The sequence below is a fragment of the Lithobates pipiens genome, unplaced genomic scaffold (genome assembly GCF_037356315.1).
Source record: "Lithobates pipiens isolate NorthernLeopardFrog02 unplaced genomic scaffold, aLitPip1_a1.2 Scaffold_27, whole genome shotgun sequence".
NCBI classification, from domain to species: domain Eukaryota; kingdom Metazoa; phylum Chordata; class Amphibia; order Anura; family Ranidae; genus Lithobates; species Lithobates pipiens.
Window position 1 is genome coordinate 58,643,429 of NW_027507788.1, and position 19,384 is coordinate 58,662,812.

At 43.5% G+C, this 19,384-nt stretch overlaps 1 protein-coding gene across 3 annotated transcripts; it reads right to left on the bottom strand.

The window, feature by feature from the left end:
- Nucleotides 1–9,554: 9,554 nt before the first annotated feature.
- Nucleotides 9,555–19,121, bottom strand: LOC143933878 (uncharacterized). Of its 3 annotated transcripts, XM_077456974.1 has the most exons (5): nt 19,026–19,045; nt 17,009–17,050; nt 15,639–15,699; nt 12,554–12,701; nt 9,555–10,153 (listed from the first exon to the last, which is right to left on the bottom strand). In XM_077456974.1, exons 3-5 carry the CDS (start codon nt 15,679–15,681, stop codon nt 9,634–9,636), a joined length of 711 nt encoding a protein of 236 aa, XP_077313100.1. In that variant the 5' UTR covers nt 15,682–15,699; nt 17,009–17,050; nt 19,026–19,045; the 3' UTR covers nt 9,555–9,633. The 3 variants fall into 3 exon arrangements, with proteins under 3 accessions (XP_077313100.1, XP_077313099.1, XP_077313101.1); XM_077456973.1 differs by lacking the exon at nt 17,009–17,050 and having other exon boundaries at nt 19,026–19,121; XM_077456975.1 differs by lacking the exons at nt 17,009–17,050; nt 19,026–19,045 and adding an exon at nt 18,509–18,531.
- Between the last annotated feature and the right edge of the window lie 263 nt (nt 19,122–19,384).

Below are 19,384 nucleotides of genomic sequence, written 5' to 3' on the forward strand. Positions count from 1 at the left end.
AACCAGGAATAGTAGTAGAATGGATTTTGGGGTGTAATTTGTTGTATGCATATGCTGTGTTTGAAAAATAACCTTTATAATATGACAATTTGTAAAAAAAAAAAAAAAATCTTAATTTTTCAAATAATTGTGGGAAAAAAATACAACTTAAAAAAAAAACTCACCATGCTACTTACCTAATACCTTGGAATGTCTAGTTTCTAAAAAGGGGTAATTTGGGGGGTATTTGTACTTTCCTGACTTAGTCAGTTAGTGTCTCAACAAATGAGATTCACCTGATGTACTAAAGGCCTGATCAGATGTGATCAATTTTCAGTGATTGGCACCATAGTTTGTAGACTCAATAACTTTCACAAAGACCAAATAATATACACTAATTTGGGTTATTGTTACCAAAGCTATGTAGCAGTATAAATTTTGGCCAAAATTTATAAAGAAAAATGACTAATTAGCCAAATTTTATGACAGAAACAAAGAAAAGGGCATTTTTTTCACAAAAGTTACGGTCTTTTTTTACTTATAGCACAAAAAAAAAACACTAGTGATTAAATACCACCAAAAGAAAGCTCTATTTGTGTAAAAAAAAGGACGCACATTCCATATGGGTACAGTGTTGCATAACAGAGTAATTGTCATTCAAAATGTGAGAGCGCTCAAAGCTGAAAATTGGTCTGGGCAGGAAGGGGGTAAGTGCCCTGTATTGAGGTGGTTAAGGACCCTCACTGAGGAGGTACACTAATGACACTAACAAAGTGATCAGATATAATACTGTACACTCACTGTACAAATGATAGTGGCTAAGAAGGGGGTTAACATCAAGGGACAATTAAAGGGTTAACTTTGTGCCTAATGAGTGTAATGTGTGCTGCTTTTACTTACAGATCTTGCTGCTTTCTCCCAAGAAACAGCCAGATCGCTGTTCTGTGTACAGAGCCCTGTGTGTGAACACAGAACTCTATATTGTGATTGGACACAGCCAATCAGCAATTTTCAACCAAAACATTAGCAGAAACCTAATGATTAGCTTGTGCTGTGTCTAAGCACAGCACGGGTTGGTAGGGAGCATGTGTGCACACCCTCAAAAAAACAGAAGACAGGTGGCAATGTACAGGCATATGCTGCAGACATGATGCTTTGCTTTGTGACTGTGGCAAGAATTCTATCCCCAGTTGCGTTTGGTGGGCACAACCCATTCAAATAAAAGGGTCCACGCTGCAACTTCTCCCCAATTGTGTGCAATGCACATGGTTGTGGTGGGGATTATGCAGCATTTAGGGTGGTCAAACAGGAGGTAAGAACGCAACATATTGCCTCCTCACCGTCTGTCAAATGCCTTTAAAAAGTAATCCATGTGTGTATTGCTTTTCAGAGGAGCACTCATTTTTTTTCAATTAGAGAGCAGAGGGAGGGACATATGCAACTGTCAAGGTGGAGGGGGGAGGTGTTTGGAAAGTGGACTCACCAAGTTTGCAGCCTCTGCTGTGTGTGTGCCCTCCAATTTTCTGCCTGCTGCACACCTTCCACCATACTTCCAGCACAGTGCCAGGTGTGTGTCTGTGTGTTCTCATCAGGGGGTGGAGTATGGGTCGGGCTGCAGGCGCAGGCACAGCAAGGATTGGCTGAATCCCAAGGAGGCATAAAAAATCACGGGCTTCATCAGAACCCTGCGCTGTTCACTATGAGTAACAGGATCAACACAGCCACAGACGTAGGGGGCGTGGCTTGACTATGGCGCTGTAAGGACGTGCCAAGAGGGAGCTCCGTGTCGAGACCGGGCCGAACACCACATACAGCCGGCGGTTTAACAGACTAGCCTATGTCCGCAGCAGACCTCGCTCCCGGGACACCGACCGCCCGCAGATATACTGACATCGTGGCGTATTTCCTCCGAAATCTGTCCGCATTGCCACAGGCCGCGGACGCCAATATGGCGCCGCCGCGTACCTACGCGACATCTGCATCTCACAGCAGGAGGATGGGGAAAGGATCCCAGCAAACGCAGGTGGGACATCGGTCGCCAGAGCTGAGGGCTGACTCCCCGATCCCCTCGCCGGACATCCCCATGGAGGGGCCGCACACGGCGACAGGATTCACCTCCCAGGGCCAGCCGCCGACGGAGGCCTGGAAAGAACTTATGGCGCTTCTCCCCACAAAACAGGACATTGCTGAGTCCACTGCTACGATCGTGAGTACCCTATCTAGAGAGATTAATGACCTTAAGCAACGTATTGACTCAGTAGACACGCGAGTGACCACTGTAGAACAGGTTACATGCACGCTTGAAGCCAGGGTGGAAGCCATAGAGAACATCCAAGTGTCCCATGCTCGCCGCCTGATCTCTCTACAGTTATCCGTAGACGATGGGGAAAACCGTAGCCGACGGAACCTGAGGTGACTATGGGTAGAGACTTGAAAACTTCAGTGACGGCCCTCTTAAACGCATTCCGTGATAAACCCCCAGCGGAGGAGCTGGATCTGGACCGGGTTCATCGTGCACAAGGCCCTAGAGGTGGAGACCCTGCTGCCCCAAGGGATGTACTAGCCAGGGTTCATTTTTACTCTATCAAAGAAGAGATCATGCGTCAGGCCTGGGCCAAAGGCCAGATGGACTTTGATGGAGCTACAGTGCAGGTGTTCCCGGACCTGTCCCGTATTACACTGAAGATGCGGGGGGGGGGGTGCTGCGTCCCTTGTTGGACTCTATTCGGGGTGTAGGGGCCACCTACAAGTGGGGGCTCCCCTTTCACCTGATTGTCATTAAGGGAAGCGACTCTTTTGCTCTGCGATGGCCAGACCAACTCCCGGATCTGTTTACGTTTTTTGGGGGTGCCTGCAACCCCTGTCCCGATCTGGATGGACTGCCTACCCCTTTCAGGCAACCCCCTGACGCTTCCACCTAGGCCTCAGAGGACTGGCAGGAGATGCCGTCGCTCCAGATCTCATCAGGCCTCCAGGGCCGACTTTACCTCCCCGGAACCTTGAACTATCCAGCTGGTGGAATACAGTTGATAAGTAGACATTTTTGTTTTGCACACTATACAAGACTGGGGTTCATGCGGAGGGAGTCTACCCAGGAGCACATGGGGGTATGCTGGGACTTCTTGTTCTTGGGGGGCGGGATACATTGGAGTTGCTTTTGCCAGTCTTATTTTGGATGTGCTTGATATGGGCCCTGCTCTGAGGTGGCGGTGAGAGGGTGCGCTCCGGCATACCCACTGGGGGAGGGGTACCCCCACCTCCCCACTGGTGCCTGCCTGAGAGACTGATTGGAGCAGTCGCGGGGTGGATGGTTGCAGGGGGAGGGGGGCGGGTCCTATTGGTTTTACTGGAGTTGATCTAGGCCTCTGTTATGCTATGTTTATTTTGTTTGTTAAGCCCGGTGGCTTGGACTGGTCCACACGTCTCCCAACTTTTAGACCGTGCCAGTCTTTCATGCTCCACCCATAGGCAGCGCTAGTGTGCACGTGATTTTTTGTGACTTAGTAGGGCACCGGTGTGGTTGCCTTGGTCACCAAACTTCTTTGGTGCCAGCTTTCCTCTCTTTCTTACAGCTTTCTTTTCTCTTCTCTGCCTTTGCCTATCTTCCTCTTCCCCCCCCCCTTTTTTTTTTCTCCCCTCCACTCCCAAGCATCTCCCCCCCTGGCCTCCCTAGGGCAATATGCCACCCAGGATGCAATCCACGGCGGGTGGCCTACTCCAGGGGGTCAAATTCATGTCCTTAAATGTGCGGGGCTTGTCTACCCCTGAAAAACGATCCAGGCTCCTTTCGGATCTGAAAAAGTCCCACACCCAGATAGCGTTTTTACAGGAGACACACTTCAGGTAGCGGGCGGTCCCCAGGCTCGGTCACAGAGGTTTTCCCACAGTGTACCATGCGCCCTCCCCCATTTCAAAATCTAAAGGGGTTAGTATCCTAATCGCGAAATCGGTGCCCTGGACTCTGCTTGAGCTGAGGGTGGACCCACAGGGTCGTTACATACTGGTGAAGGGCAAAATCAGGGATAACATTATTACTATGCTGAAAGTGTATTTTCCGAATTCGAGCCACCTAGACTTTATGAGAACCCTAACCCCTATACTCCTGGAGGCTAGTGAGGGGGTGCTCTTGATGGGTGGGGACTTCAACTATGCTCAGGAACCGCTAGTAGACATGTCCAGGGGAGTGTCGCACCTTACATATTCCTGCCTCAAAAAACTGAGGGCAGAACTGCACGGTTTGAACTTTATCGATCCCTGGAGGGTCTTAAACCCGGAGGAGAAGGATTATACTTACTTCCCATCAGTACACCGTACCTATTCCAGGATCGATTACTTTCAAATCCAGCATAAAGACCTCCCCCTGGTGACTTCCGCCCAAATTGACCATATTTCTTTTTCTGACCATGCCCCAATTCACCTGACTCTGGCCTGGGACTTAGACACTCACTCACCTCCCACATGGCGGCTCAATGAATCCCTACTACAGGACCCTGAGGCCCGGACGGAGGTAGGGGAGACACTTAAGCATTACTTTTGGGAGAATGTGGACCCAGCCTCGAGCGTGTGGGAGGCACATAAGTGTGTAGTGAGAGGGGTGCTGATTCAGATTGGCGCGCGGAAAAAACAGGAGAGAACTAAGCAAATTGAAGCACTAGTCAGGGAGGTGTGCTCTCTTGAACTCCTTTACAAGAGATCTCTGTTGGCGACCCACCTGGAGGCTCTGGTCGGGGCCAGGGGGAACCTGCGGGATCTTCTGTATCAGAGGACGGTTTCTCTGCTGGCTTGGGCGGAACGTGCATTCTTTGAATTCTCCAACAAGCCTAGTGCGATGCTGGCGAGAGCCCTTCGGGGTCCGAGACAGCGCACCTTTATCCCTTATATTACCACCAGACAGGGTTCTAGAGCTAATACATCAGAGTAAATGGCGAAGGAATTTTTTGATTATTACAAATGACCTTTACAATCTCCACCGGGGGGAGAGTACGGAGACGATAGCGTCTAAAAGGGTGGTGGCAGGTGAGTACGTCAGGGCCTCTGGTATGCCTCCCCTATCTGCGGAAGTCCGTGACTCTCTAGAGGCAGACATTACCGCAGAGGAATTTCAGGTGGCATTAGCCCAGATGGAGCCTCGGAAAGCGATGGGACCTGACGGCCTCACCTTGACGTATTACCGCACCTATACGGAACCCCTGACACAGCACTTCCTTCAGGCGTTTAATGCGGCGAAGGAGGGAGGTGGAATGCACACGGACTCGCTTAGGGTATACATATCATTAATACCAAAGGAAGGCAAGGACCTGTCTCAATGTGGGAGCTTCCGTCCAATCACACTCTTGAACGTGGATTTGAAGCTTTTCGCTAAGATCCTTGCCAACCGATTGGCGCCTCATATCCCGAGCCTAATACACCTCAATCAAGTGGGGTTTGTCCCCATGCGCGAGGCTCGGGATAATACGACCCGAGTCATCAACTTGATTCATGCGTCTCAAAATGGGGGAGGCCTTTCCTCCTGCTTTCAACAGATGCAGAGAAGGCCTTTGACAGGGTGGCCTGGCATTTTTTACAGGCCACCCTGTCACATGTGGGCCTGGGCCCCTGCATGCAAGGCTGGATATCGGCGTTGTATTGTAAACCCTCGGCGGCAGTGCGCGTAAACGATTGGCGTTCTGACTTTTTTCCAATTACGAATGGGATGCGGCAGGGGTGCCCCCTGTCCCCCCTTATTTTTATTTTGACACTAGAACCCTTCACATGAATGAATGACCCAAATATAACAGGTCTTCGGAAACCCTCGGCTCACCACAAGCTCGCGGCTTATGCGGATGACTTAATTTTCTTTGTCTCTAATCCCCACGTCTCCCTTCCGAACATTTTGGAAGCGCTGCAAGTGTACGGGACCCTGTCAAATTATAAGGTCAATTGCGCCAAGTCCACAGTTTTGAATGTCTCTGTCCCAGAAGCGGAGACCCGTGGCCTGCGCTCCGCTTTCCAATTCCACTGGGCAGTCGATTCTATTAGATACCTGGGTATCAATGTTACCCCGGACCCGGCGCAATTGTACCTGCATAACTATATCCCCCTGTCACACAGACTGAAGTTGGACCTGGAGGGATTGCACTCCCTGTTGTTAACTTGGTTTGGGCGCTGTAGCGTCTTTAAAATGACGGCACTGCCAAGTATCCTATACATCTACCAAGGCTTACCAATTTGCGTTCCTCCGAATTTTTTGCGCAACTGAAGACCCTCCTCAGGAAATTCATTTGGGCACAGAAACCACCCAGGACCAAACTCCAGACTCTTGCCAGACCTAAAGACCAGGGGGGGGTGGGTCTCCCCGACTTGCGCAGGTATTACAGGGCGACTCTACTGACCAGGGTTGTAGATTGGCATTGCCACGGACCACACAAACAGTGGCTGGAGATGGAGGATGCGTCCATCCCCCTTCTGACCTCCCCATGGCTCCTGACATCCCCACCTAAGGATCCGCGGGACCACCCGCTCATCGGGGGTGACGCTGGCAGTGACGAGGAGGCTATTCTGTACCACCGATATCTCGCCCCTACCCTCTCCTCTGACCCTGATAATTGGGAATCCAGACTTCCCTCTGGGGTTCACCAACAGGAGGTTGCAGCGGCTTGTGGATTCGGGTAGACACCGGCTGGGAGGGGTGTGGCCCGCCGGGGGTCTCCCAGGTCTGCAGGCTGTAGTGGGGCTTACAGAGCTGCCACTCGATGCTTTCAGCGTGTACCAACTCCGACATTTCCTGCTAGCGATTTAAAAAAAAACCTACGCACCTAGAGGTCTGACCTCTTTCGAGACGCTGTGCCACGAGACAGAAACTGTGAGGCACTCACTTTCCCTACTGTATAATCTACTGACTTCTCTGGATGGGGGATCACCTCCTGTGTTCATCCATCAATGGGAAAAAGACCTGGGAACCCATTTTACTCCACAGCAGATAGGGAAGATATTGCTATTGACCCACAAAGCCTCCATTGCTAGTTATCTCCAGGAGTCAGGATACAAAATAGTATCCCGTTGGTATAGGGTCCCATATCTTCTGAACAAGATGAATAACTCAATCTCGAATAAGTGTTGGAGATGCCAGTCCACGATGGGGTCTATGGTTCATATCTTCTGGTGGTGCCCTGCTTTAGGGGCATTCTGGAAAGATGTGGTGGAGACAATTAAGAAATTAACATCGGTGGACATACGGGGAGACCCGGCGGCATGCCTACTCCATCTGACGAATAGACCCGTTCGGAAATATAAACAGACTCTGACAATGCAACTCTTAAACTCGGCGCGAGTATGCATTCCTGCGATGTGGAGGCAACCCCAGCCCCCGTCCAGGGCCCTGTGGTTTGTCAAATTTAATTATATCCTCCGTATGGAGGAATTGACCGCCACTCTCCCCAATACGGAAGAAAAGTTTTACAAGAAATGGAGGCCTTGGAGGTATTTCACTGGTACCACAGACTATCTACAGGAGATGGTGTCTGCTGCCGACTTGGTGACCGACTAGATGCCCCTGCCATTGTAAGTGCACGTGTGGGGCCCTAGCCCTGTAGGAGCTGGCAATCTCTCGTGGGGCCCCCTGATACTCACTCCCCCACCCTTGCCTCCCCACCCTCCCCCCCCCCTTTTTTTTTCTCTCCTTCTTGTCTTCTCTTCACCGCACCTCCCCTGGCTTCTTACTCTAAGAACAAATGATGGTACTATCTGTCCCTGCAGGTTAACACATACAAATACCACTGCTATATGCTACTGTTCCAGAACACGATTACTTATTCCTACGGTTTGTTCACGGTAATGAAGTGTATGGCCAGATATTACATGTGATTGTATTGTTTACTATGTTTGCCTTGCACTGAAAATTGAATAAAAGAATAAAAAAAAAAACAACACAGCCACAGACAACATAGTGCATTGTTCAGACTCCAAAGACTCCTGGCTGGGAGGCAGGTGGAGACACAGCTGGCAATGAAAGAGATGACACTGACAGCTCAGCTTGGAGATGTACACCTGCTCCAAGCCTTATGCCCCATACACATGGTAGGATTTTCCGACGGAAAATGTGCAATCGGATCATGTTGTCGGAAAATTCGACTGTGTGTGGGCTCCATCAGACTTTTTCCATCTGATTTTCCGACGCACAAAGTTTGAGAGCAGGATCTAAAATTTTACGACACCAAAATCAGATCGCATAAATTCCGATGTGTGTAGACGATTCCGACAAAGTACCACGCATGCTCAGAATAAACTAAGAGACGAAAGCTATTGGCTACTGGCCCGTTTATAGTCCAGACATACGTGTTTTACGTCACCTCGTTCAGAACAATCGGATTTTCCAACAACTTTGTGCGACCGTGTGTATGCAACACAAGTTTCGGCCAAAATCCATCAGAAAAAAATCAGACGGATTTTGTGGTTGGAATGTCCGACCGTGTGTACGAGGCAATAGACTCCTGGCTGAGCCACATGCTGACAATGAGCAGAGCCGGCGACAATGACAGGTCGGAGATGGAAAGCAGCAGATGCCACCGGGCCAGTGCCCACTCATTCAGCCCCACTGCTAACTAAAATAGGATGGTAGTACTGGTGTGTAGTACAGTAATGGTTACCATGCCACCCAACCTCAGTACTGCCAGCAACATCCCCCAAGGTCAGAGCTGGCCCTGATGGGGCCCCATGCGAACAGTGCCCAGGGGTGCCCGCTGGATAAGACAGATAAACTGGTATATTTCTTCTGGTATATATACTGCCAGCAACATCCCCCAAGGTCAAAGCTGGCCCTGATGGGGCCCCATGCGAACAGTGCCCAGGGGTGTCCACTGGATAAGACAGATATTGTATATTTCTGTGCTTTCTGCATTTTTAAAGAGACAGAACAGAAAAGAAATCTGAAGAAATGTGCATGTATTGCCGACGTACTGCATTTGTTTTTTCTACCTATAACAACCTTGATCACTAAAAATAACGATTCGGATTTGGTCCTCTCTGCACAACATAAACAGGAAATATTCAAGAAGACCTGGGAAGTTTGGAACACCTTTATTTACTCTGAGGAGGGACAACGTTTACTGAGCTCATAGCATTCATCCCTCTTTCATGGGAACTCGTAAACCTCGACTGCCGCCATGTGTTCTCTTTCTGCCTTCTTTTTCTTTCCTTTCTAACCCTCCTTCCCTATCCCCCCCCTTTTATTCCAGAACCCACCCCCCAGTCAGCCCCCTCTCAAAAGTCAGATCTTCCCCTTTATATGGGAGACCGGGGGGGGGGGGGGTGGGGGATGCACAACACTGCCTTTCCCAACAGACTCGGATCCGGGTTGTATGTGACCTGAGGTTGATTTGGGCACTGCATACAGGAGTGTATATTGACACATGGACAATGAGCTATTTTGAATGTTAGCTAACCTCTGTATGATTTCTATGATTATGTTGGTGTTCACACTCATGTCTGGAATGTGTGGTTCTCTCCCTTGTTTTGGATTGAGTAAAAAGATGTATACTTGAAAAAAAAACAACGATTCGGTCCGAATTAAACAAGAAGTAAAAGAATTTAAGAAGCCGGCCTGTAAAACATAATTTTTATTAAGACTGATAGAGCTAAGGAAAACATATTTTGTTCTTTTGTCTCCTTAACAAATATCTAGGCTTTGTTAGAGATTTTGTCAAGAATTTCAAACATTTTCTTAGAATCTTCTTCACGGTATGTGAGCATACGCTGCAGTGTATCTTTATATAGTTGACGTTGTTCATCAGTTAAATCCTTATGATCACCCTTCTCTGCTGCTTTCAGTTCTTGCTGGATTTGCTCTACAAGGGGCTTAATCTTGGCATGCATTTCCTCCTTAAAAGAGTTTAGTTTGTCAGCATGACCTGAAAATAAAGTTTTCATATCTGTAAGAAATTGTAACTGAATTTTCATGATCTCTGTATTGGCTTTTGTAACATAAGGTAGAATTTCATCTTTCAAAGTAACTACATATTGTATAACGTTGTTGAGGTATTCCTGTATAAAGGGTATGGCCTTTGTCCTGTATATTGGGTAATGTTCATGAATTTCTTTATCCACTTCTTTACATGTTTCCACAATGGTGTCACCAACTACAAATAACACGTTGTATAGATCAACAAATATGGTTTCAGCTCTCTTTTGCAAATGGTCTCTGTAAGACAAAATCATATAGGGGGTATTAATATTTTCTTGTATCACACAGGGTGCATTTTTACAAGATCAACAAAGGAATTTCTTGTCAGGAAAAAACACATCTGTTTCACTAATCATTTTTTTCTCTGATTCAAAAAAGTTTTAAAACTTGCCAAAAGGCAAGGTAGGAAAAAAATCCTCTGGTCAGCCTATGTAAGGAGACAGAGGGGTACCAACTGAATGTTACTGAAAGATGTTGCCCCTATAATGGATCGGACCCAAGCCAATCTTCTATATTTGTCAGCAGTGTACATTCTGGGTCCGAGCAACATACAAGCAGTCAGAATAGACAACAAATAGTGGTCTTTCCTGCTAGAAATATCCAGGAAGCTAAATTAATAAGATGTAGAACAGGGTGTTGCAACAGTTTCAACTTGTTTGTGGCTGCGTTGGGGTTTTCAGCATCAAACTCTCAAGTACATAATGTGCTAGAGTTCCTGCAGAAAAGCCTTGATATGGGACTCAGTCTCAGTAACTTAAAAGGACCATGTGTTGGCTATCTCAGCCTTCTCAAGAACCCTATGGGCATCTGAAGAGTTGGTGGGGCAATTTCTCAAGGTGGTAATGAGACTGAGACTGCCAGGAAAACTCCTCTTTCCAGAGAGGCATCTTCTTCTGATCTAGGACTTTCTCTCCTTGAAAGAGATTTCTTTTGATGTGAGAGTGTCAGTGAAGTAAAGTCGCTGTAGATCCGAGCAGGACATGCGAGTATAATAAAAAAGAGCATTTTAGCTTGCACATGATTGGATGATAAAATCAGCAGAGCTTCCACTCATTTCAGATCTACCCCTTAGATATAGGGCAACTGCACTTCCAAGTGCACTTTCAGTGCAAAGTGGATTTGCCTTTTGTAAATAACCCCTCAGGGTCCGATCAGGTCCACCTGAAAAACTTACAGCCAGTGTGAAAGGGGCCTAAATATCCCTGATTGGGTTTTGTATTTTCTTGTTGAATCAGAGTAACATAAAAGTAGCTGAATACTGTAATACTAAAACACCAAAATATATATCTCAGTTTGCATTAGGGATATAAAAATCACCTCCTATTATATCTGGCATACGCTGATCTGTTATTTGAGATAGTTCAAATCAACGGTGCAAAAAAATTGTATAATAAAATGCAAATAAACCACACAAAGGGTGTTATTTATGAAAGGCAAATCTACTTTGCACTACAAGTGCAAACTACAATTGCAAATTGCACTTGACATTACACTGAAATGCACTTGGAAGTGCAGTCGCTCTAAATCTGAGGGGTAGATCTGAAATGAGGGGAAGCTCTGCTGATTTTATTATCCAATCATGTGCAAGCTAAAATGCTGTTTTTTATTTTCCTTGCCTGTCCCCCTCGGATCTACAGAGACTGCAAAGTGGATTTGCCTTTAGTAAATAACCCCCAATGTTTCATAAAACAAACATGCCATATAAAGTGCAAAAAAACTAATAAATCATCCTAAATGATCCAGGGTTATGTGCACAAAAACGAAATCCGGTTTGTACATGTCATATACACAAATTATTTAGTGACAATATATAAATAAATAATAAATCTGAATAGACAAAATCAATATAGTGACAGTCCAAGTTCCATCCATCTCAGTGCAATAAAGTGCTCTTGCACTATTCACTGTGCAATATCTCAATGAAACTTCACTTCACTTCCACCTTAGTGCTCGTTGAGACAGACAGACTGCTTACCAGAACATATGATCCCTCAAGGGGATCAAAAGCGCTTAGAAAGTATCCTCTCTAAGAAGAGCAACAGCTCACTCCCAAGTAGGTTCCCAGGTGTCCTGATAAGATCAACTGTCCAGCTCCAACAAAAGATGACAGCTCATTACTGTTAAACCATTTATTTCTAAAAGAATTGGCTAACACCTGATTACAACTTTCCCCTTACCATGCCATAATGACAACCGAGCCATCTAATGGCAGGCAAGTTAACTGCACTTGCCAATTCATAAAATACGAAAGCAGTGTACAGTAAACATTGCGATGTTCATGCTCCATAAGTGGGTCTTTAGGTATCCAGTAGGAACCACCTCAAACACTAAAGAAATATCAAAATGTATCACTTCAAAATTACCCAGTGCCCCAGCTTCTCCTCACTTCCTTAGAAAAAGAAACTCAATTTTTTTTCCTGATAAAACCATGGCTGTCACTTATGACTTTAATCTGATCTATAGAACAGATTTCTCTAGAGTTTTTTTCCACTGTTGCCAAATAATGGAGGGAGGAATATGAGGGGAGATAGACCTTAACAACTTCATACACACAAAAAAAAGGAATATATATTTCCTGTAAAAAAAATATATACATTTTGACCAGATTTAGAAAGTAGCTGAGTAGATTGATCTTACATCTTTTCAGTATCTGGTGAATCAAGCATTCCTACTAACTCTGCTCCGATCACATAGATGCCAGTGATCACGCGTTTCAGACTCTCTTTAGCACCAGGTCTTGCGGGTTCATCATGTTTTTCCTGAGCAATGGAGTGACCATGAGTCCCTGCAAAACAGAAAAAAAAACCTGTGAAAAATTTTGTATGCTGTATCCTGCCCCATGGTGTTTATGGATGACAGGGCTGGACTGATGGAACCCAAATTTGGATATTGGTCGATATATTTAGGAGTATATAGTAAGATTCCCTTCTGGCAGCCTAATACACAATGGAGGGGCAATGACAGTTGACTCAGTTATGGTCTTGGGCTACTACTTTTATGTTACAACAGTGGGAACCCCTCCAATTATAGTGTCCCAGGAATTTCTAGGATATTTCCCCATGTTTAACTCCAACTTGCTGTTGGAAAAACTCCCAATAAACGAGGTAAAAATGACTACACATAATTTGTGAATTAAAGTGTATCTAAAGCCAAAACTTCAAAACTTTTATTTTTTTTGCTTTTGGATAGAGTAGGGAAAGCTTAACAACACTTTCAGATTTTTATTGCTGTCTGAGTCCTCACGGAGTAGAATGACTCTCTATTTGCCTTAATGGTCATTGTCATTGAGACTGAAAGTGAGGGAAAATACAAAATGTTGGGCTGTCCCCATAACATGAATAGAGAACCAAGTCTACCAACACATGTATTGCAGGACAGGGTGTGAAGGCAAATCTCCCCAATTGGTCACAGATGGCAACAACAAAAAAATCCTCTCCTTCCTTACTCTATCCAAAATTAATATACATTAATATACACATTAATATATACAGTATCTCACAAAAGTGAGTACACCCCTCACATTTTTTGTAAATATTTTATTATATATTTTCATGTGACAACACTGAAGAAATAACACTTTGCTACAATGTAAAGTAGTCAGTGTACAGCTTGTATAACCATGTAAATTTGCTGTCCCCACAAAATAACTCAACACACCCAATTTGGACCCCATGTCCATATTTTGTGTGGCCCCATTATTTTCCAATACTGCCTTAAACCCCTTGGGCATGGAGTTCACCAAAGCTTCACAGGTTGCCACTAGAGTCCTCTTCCACTCCTCCATGACAACATCATGGAGCTGGTGTATGTTAAAAACTTTGCGATCCTCCACCTTCCGTTTGAAGATGCCCCACAGATGCTCAATAGGGTTTAGGTCTGGAGACATGATTGGCCAGTCCATGGCTTTTACCCTCAGCTTCTTTAGCAAGGCAGTGGTTGTTTTGTCGTGTGTTTGGGGTCATTATCATGTTGGAATATTGCCCTATGACCCAGTCCCCGAAGGGAGGGGTTAATGCTCTGCTTCAGTATGTCACAGTATATGTTGGCATTCATGGTTCCCTCAATGAACTATAGCTACCCAGTGCCGGTGGCACTTGTGCAGCCCCTGACCATGACACTCCCACCACCATGTTTGACTGTAGGCAAGACACACTTGTCTTTGTACTTTCTGCCACACACACTTGACACCATCTGAATCAAATAAGTTTATCTTGGTCTCATCAGAACACAGGACATGGTTCCAGTAATTCATGTCCTTAGTCTGCTTGTCTTCAACAAGGGCTTTCTTGTGCATCATCTTTAGAAGAGGCTTCCTTCTGGGATGACAGCCATGCAGACTAATTTGATGCAGTGTGCGGCGTATGGTCTGAGCACTGACAGGCTGACCCCCCCCCCACCCCTTCAACCTCTGCAGTAATGCTGGCAGCACTCATACGTCTATTTACCAAAGACAACCTCTGGATATGACACTGAGCACGTGCACTCAATCTCTTTGGTCGACCATGACGAGGCCTGTTCTGAGTGGAACCTGTCCTGTTAAACCGCTGTACGGTCTTGGCCACCGTGCTGCAGCTCAGTTTCAGGGTCTTGGCAATCTTCTTATAGTCTAGGCCATCTTTATGTAGAGCAACAATTATTTTTTTCAGATCCTCAGAGAGTTCTTTGCCATGAGGTACCCTGTTAAATTTCCAGTGACCAGTATGAGAGAGTGAGAGCGATGACACCAAATTTAGCACACCTGCTCCCCATTCACACCCGAGACCTGGTAACAGTAACGAGTCACATGACACCAGGGAGAGAAAAAATGGCTAATTGGGCCCAATTTGGATATTTTCACTTAGCAGTATACTCACAATTGTTGCCAGCGCTTTAGACATTAATGGCTGTGTGTTGAGTTATTTTGAGGGGACAGCAAATTTACATTGTACATGCAAGCTGTACTCTTATCTCTACTTTTATATTGTTAGCAAAGTGTCATTTCTTCACATGAAAAGATATAATAAAATATTTACAAAAAGGTGAGGGGTGTACTCACTTTTGTGAGATACTGTATTCATGAATATTGGACTATTCTCCTGATTTATAGAACAAGCAGTTTCTCCTCTCCTCAAGATGAATACATTGTATGAGATATCAATCCAGTGCACAGGACACTGGAAGGCCAACCAAACCTAAGCACTAGTGAAAATAAAATATATTCAGGTATTGTTCTTGGGTAGATATATTTTAAGAAAAGGGGCTTAGTTAGTAGAAGGTAATGCATGCAGAGGGGAAGAAACGACTATAATGATTTTCCAATCAATGTTGTTCACGGTACCAACACTCATTGCTAGCTCTTCCTGGCAGAGCATACCCGTGCATGGCACTATCTAATGATAAACGGCCTCACTGGTTTGAGCACTAGATGTATAGGTGCAGAAGGAGGTCTTGGCAGAAGATGATGCTGGATATGTCAATAATCTTTATGTTGGCATATTAAAGTGTAGCCCATTGTGGGAGCCCTTTTTGAGGTGATAACATGTGATGTTGCATATAAGGCATGGGAAAACATCATTATTATTATTATTTATTTATTTTTGCACATACTCTAAGCCTGTAGACAAAAAAGAGTTGCAATACTTGATCATGCACAGGTGATGCCTTTTTAAAATATACTACCACTTTGCCAATTTAACCAGAGCACCAGAGTACTTAGGATTCAAACATTTAAGGAACTACATACCAATAAGGAAGAACAACAGCAGGGATAAAACCAGGGATTTCATGCTGGAAAGGTCTTAAAGCTGTAAGAAAAAAAAAAAGAAAAGAAATGACTAGAAAGGGAAAAAAAATCCTTTTCAACATTCAGATAAAAGTAGTTCTGATAAAAACAAAATAAAGTAAACAATTGCCAAAATTGTTTTCATTTACTTCAAATATAACTGAAGGCAAAACTTTTTTTTTTTTCAGTTTTGGATAGTGATAGGGATTTGAACACTTGTCAGGCTTTATTAGGGAGATTCATCATCTCTATATGTCCTGTTTACCATTATAACCAAGGGGGAAATGAAAAGGAAAACTCATATTTTGGGTTGTCACCAGAACAAGAATAGAGGGGGAATCTTCCAATAGGGCACTCGTTCTGGTAACCGTGGCAATTAGGGTTGCCCTCCCTATGGAGGGATTTCCTTTCACTTCCCGTTTTGACTCTGAGACAGGAAGTGAAGAGAAATGTCCCCAAAGGAACACAGATGGCATAAAATACCCTCTTTTACTCTATCCAAAATAGAAAGAAATATTTTTTTTTTACTTAACAAAGAAAACCTGTGTACTGCGTAGAGGAAATAAAAAACATAAATCTGTTTTGCACATGTTTAAATATCCGCACTCAACTTTGCTAAGCTAACTGAAAATTTTCTCCTTTTTTTTTCCTGCAAGTCTTCCCCTTAAAAAATGTGAGTTTGAGTTTTTGAGTCAGGGGTGACATTTTCAGGTTTTTGTTTATTTTTTATTTGATATTAATATGGCCTTTATTAAGTTGTGCTCAATGCAGAACTGTTACTTTTTAATGACCATATGTTCTTTAAGAAAAATTCCAGGTATCGACATGTTATACATAGTTACATTGGTAACTTTTGGCATGGACCGCTGTAACTGCGCATATGACATACATGGCTTATACTGCTGGAAGTTGGAATTCGCTGAGGTAGACACCACTACTCCAGTCATCTTCAATTCCTTTAGGGTCCTGTGCTAAGCGGCCAGCCTGATGGCTTTCGAATGCAGGAGGTCCGAATGGGTGCCATTCAGAGAATGCATTGCTTTCTAAATGAACGCAAAGCATTCTCTGATTGGACAAGGTGGAGAGCGTGATGTCATCACCCCACCTCTCCATGTGCAAAGCATTCTCTGAACAGTACCCATGCTGATCAACCTGCTTTGTTTACAGAGCAGAAGAACAGCCAAGCAGAACCTGGAAGCCAGTGGAGATCATTAAAGTAGCTGTGTCTACTCCATTGATTTCCAGTTTCCAGCAGCATTGCCTAAGTATGTCATATACTGTACATAGTTACATTGGTCAAAGCTGTAAAAAAATGTAAAACATGCCAATACCTGGATCTTTTCTGTAGGTTGTATTTTGTTTGAAGCCCACAACTGCATTGTTTGAAAGAAAACAAAAGACGCATTCACAACAAAAAAAATTGTTTTGTTACATTTCTTTACATTTCCGTTGATTCGTAACGATTCACAATTTCGTAAGACGCGTGTTTCATATTTGGACTCGTTCGTATTTTCGTAACAGTTATATTTTCTTTGATACAAAATGATTCGTAATTATGTTTGTAAAAAATTTGTAATCTAATTTTCTTTGATTCAAAATTCGTAATTTTGTTAAATAAAAGTTTTCATTTATTCGGTACACTGCTCGGAATTTAGTAATTGTTATTTTTATGAGATTGACTTTTTCGTTGATTTGTACTTTCGTAGGAAATAAAGAATAATAATCCTATGCTTGCTTTTCTGTCCTGTACTTACTCCAGTCCACTCCCTCAGTCACGAGACCTGATTCAGTCTCCTCCTCAACTGAATCTAAAAAGATTCAGGAATGCAGTGTGACTCAGACACAAAAGGGGTAAGCTGATTGGCTAAAGATATTAAGATGCATCACTCACCCATTCAAAAGAACGATCGAGAACACGAAATTACGTACATACAAAATTACGAACATACATATTAAGATACATTTACACTGTACACTTAAAAGAAAAAACACAAATAAACAAAATTACGAACAGATGAAGAAACTAAATGAGGAACACATGACTGAAAATACAAAATTATGAACAGACAAAGGATTGAAAATTCGAAATGTAAATCATTCGTTATAGATGCCTGTTCGTAAGTTTGTATTTTCGCATGTTCGTTATTTTGCTTATTCGTAATTTTAGTTTTTTGGTTCTTTCAGCTATTCGGATGTTGGAATGGATCAGAATTTACGAGTACTAACAAATTTGTACGAAAATCTATTCGTTACGAACCAAATCGCACATGTCTAGAAAACAAACCGTGAGAACATTATTAACCTAAACCACATAACATTATATTACTCACAGTGACTGCAATCCCTTTCTCCATAGATACATTAAAAGTTAGACATATACTTGTAAGGCCTATTACAGAATTAGTAATGCCTTGCTGCTTGCAAATTTTATACTGCTGTGTCATCAGAGATCTCTTACTACTTAATGAGAGCCTGAAATAGACAGTTTTTGTATGAGAAAGAGCAAGGACAGCATGAACAAACTACTGGCCAATTCCTATCTACTAGTCAAAGCAGGCCTATTACTACTATTTGGTTTAAAAAAAGCTGACACCTGAATTTTTATTTTATTTTATGAAACTAATCAGATTGTGGAACTGCTGCTATAGATAAGCCAAGCTAATAGTAAAATAAAAATATGCCAAATATGCACTGCCAGTGTATGCTGTCACTGAGACTACTGTCCATGAAGATCATATTTTTCCATAACACCACGCAAAGCTTAAGGGCATCTCAAAACATGTTATTTCAATTATTTGAATATTTCTAATGTTTCCCCCTCTGTACAGTACCTTTGGTTTTTGTTCTGCACGTTTCCCATGGCGGTGTTTTTGACAGTAGCTTGCCTATTAAAAATGACCATAATTTAACAACTAGATTGACCATTATAGACTTCACTGGAATTTGCCAGGTTCGCCGATTTTTGATTCAAAACTGAACATATCTACTCATCACTAGTTTTAACCAAGTAACTAACCAAAACTTCAAAAAAAAAAAGTTTTGGCTTTAAATGCACTATAAGTCTACACTATTTTAACATTTTAGCTGGAGATTTAGCTTATTACAAGTGCCTAGGTTTTATTTAAATGTAATATCCTCAATTGCAGAGTGTAAGATGTCCAGTAAATGAGTGCAGAGCGTGAATGAATAAGTATGGTGGGTCCTCATAGAAATCAATGGATAACCCAAAAGGTGTGGCAAATAATTTGAAACCCAATTAGTCGCACTTTATAAAGGACCCCCCTAGACTTTTCACAAATGTCTTTAAAATATGAGAAAAGCACATTTATAGGAAAACATATACCTTACCAATCAACCAACGTCTGATTCTTTCAATGAGCAAGTACGCTTTGATTGCTCGATCTTTTATATGCTGAGCCTGAGAGTCCCCCTGTGAACTCCAGTCAGATAAGCAGCCAGGAACATTGACAGTACAATCAGCAAACAAGTGGGGTCACCTTAAACACAAAGCAGCAGAAAAATCTACCAGTAACTGATAAAAGTTACGTGTTCATAATATTTTGCATATAGCCTATCAACCATTAAAATATTTGGAAAACATAATCAAATTCAGCTCAAAACAATATATTCATATATATATATATGAAGTTGGCTTACAGTATGTTCCAAAAACCTTGAATTCTGCTTGCAAATCAAACATTGAGGAT

What these genes read in the sequence shown, in the direction of transcription:
- LOC143933878 (XM_077456973.1), bottom strand. Translation starts at nt 15,681, where the DNA reads ATGAAATCCCTGGTTTTATCCCTGCTGTTGTTCTTCCTTATTG. An exon ending in GCTGTTGTTCTTCCTTATTG is followed by an intron (nt 12,702 to 15,638) that starts GTATGTAGTTCC and finishes TCTGTTTTGCAG; the next exon opens with GGACTCATGGTCACTCCATT. An exon ending in TCACCAGATACTGAAAAGAT is followed by an intron (nt 10,154 to 12,553) that starts GTAAGATCAATC and finishes TTTGTCTTACAG; the next exon opens with AGACCATTTGCAAAAGAGAG.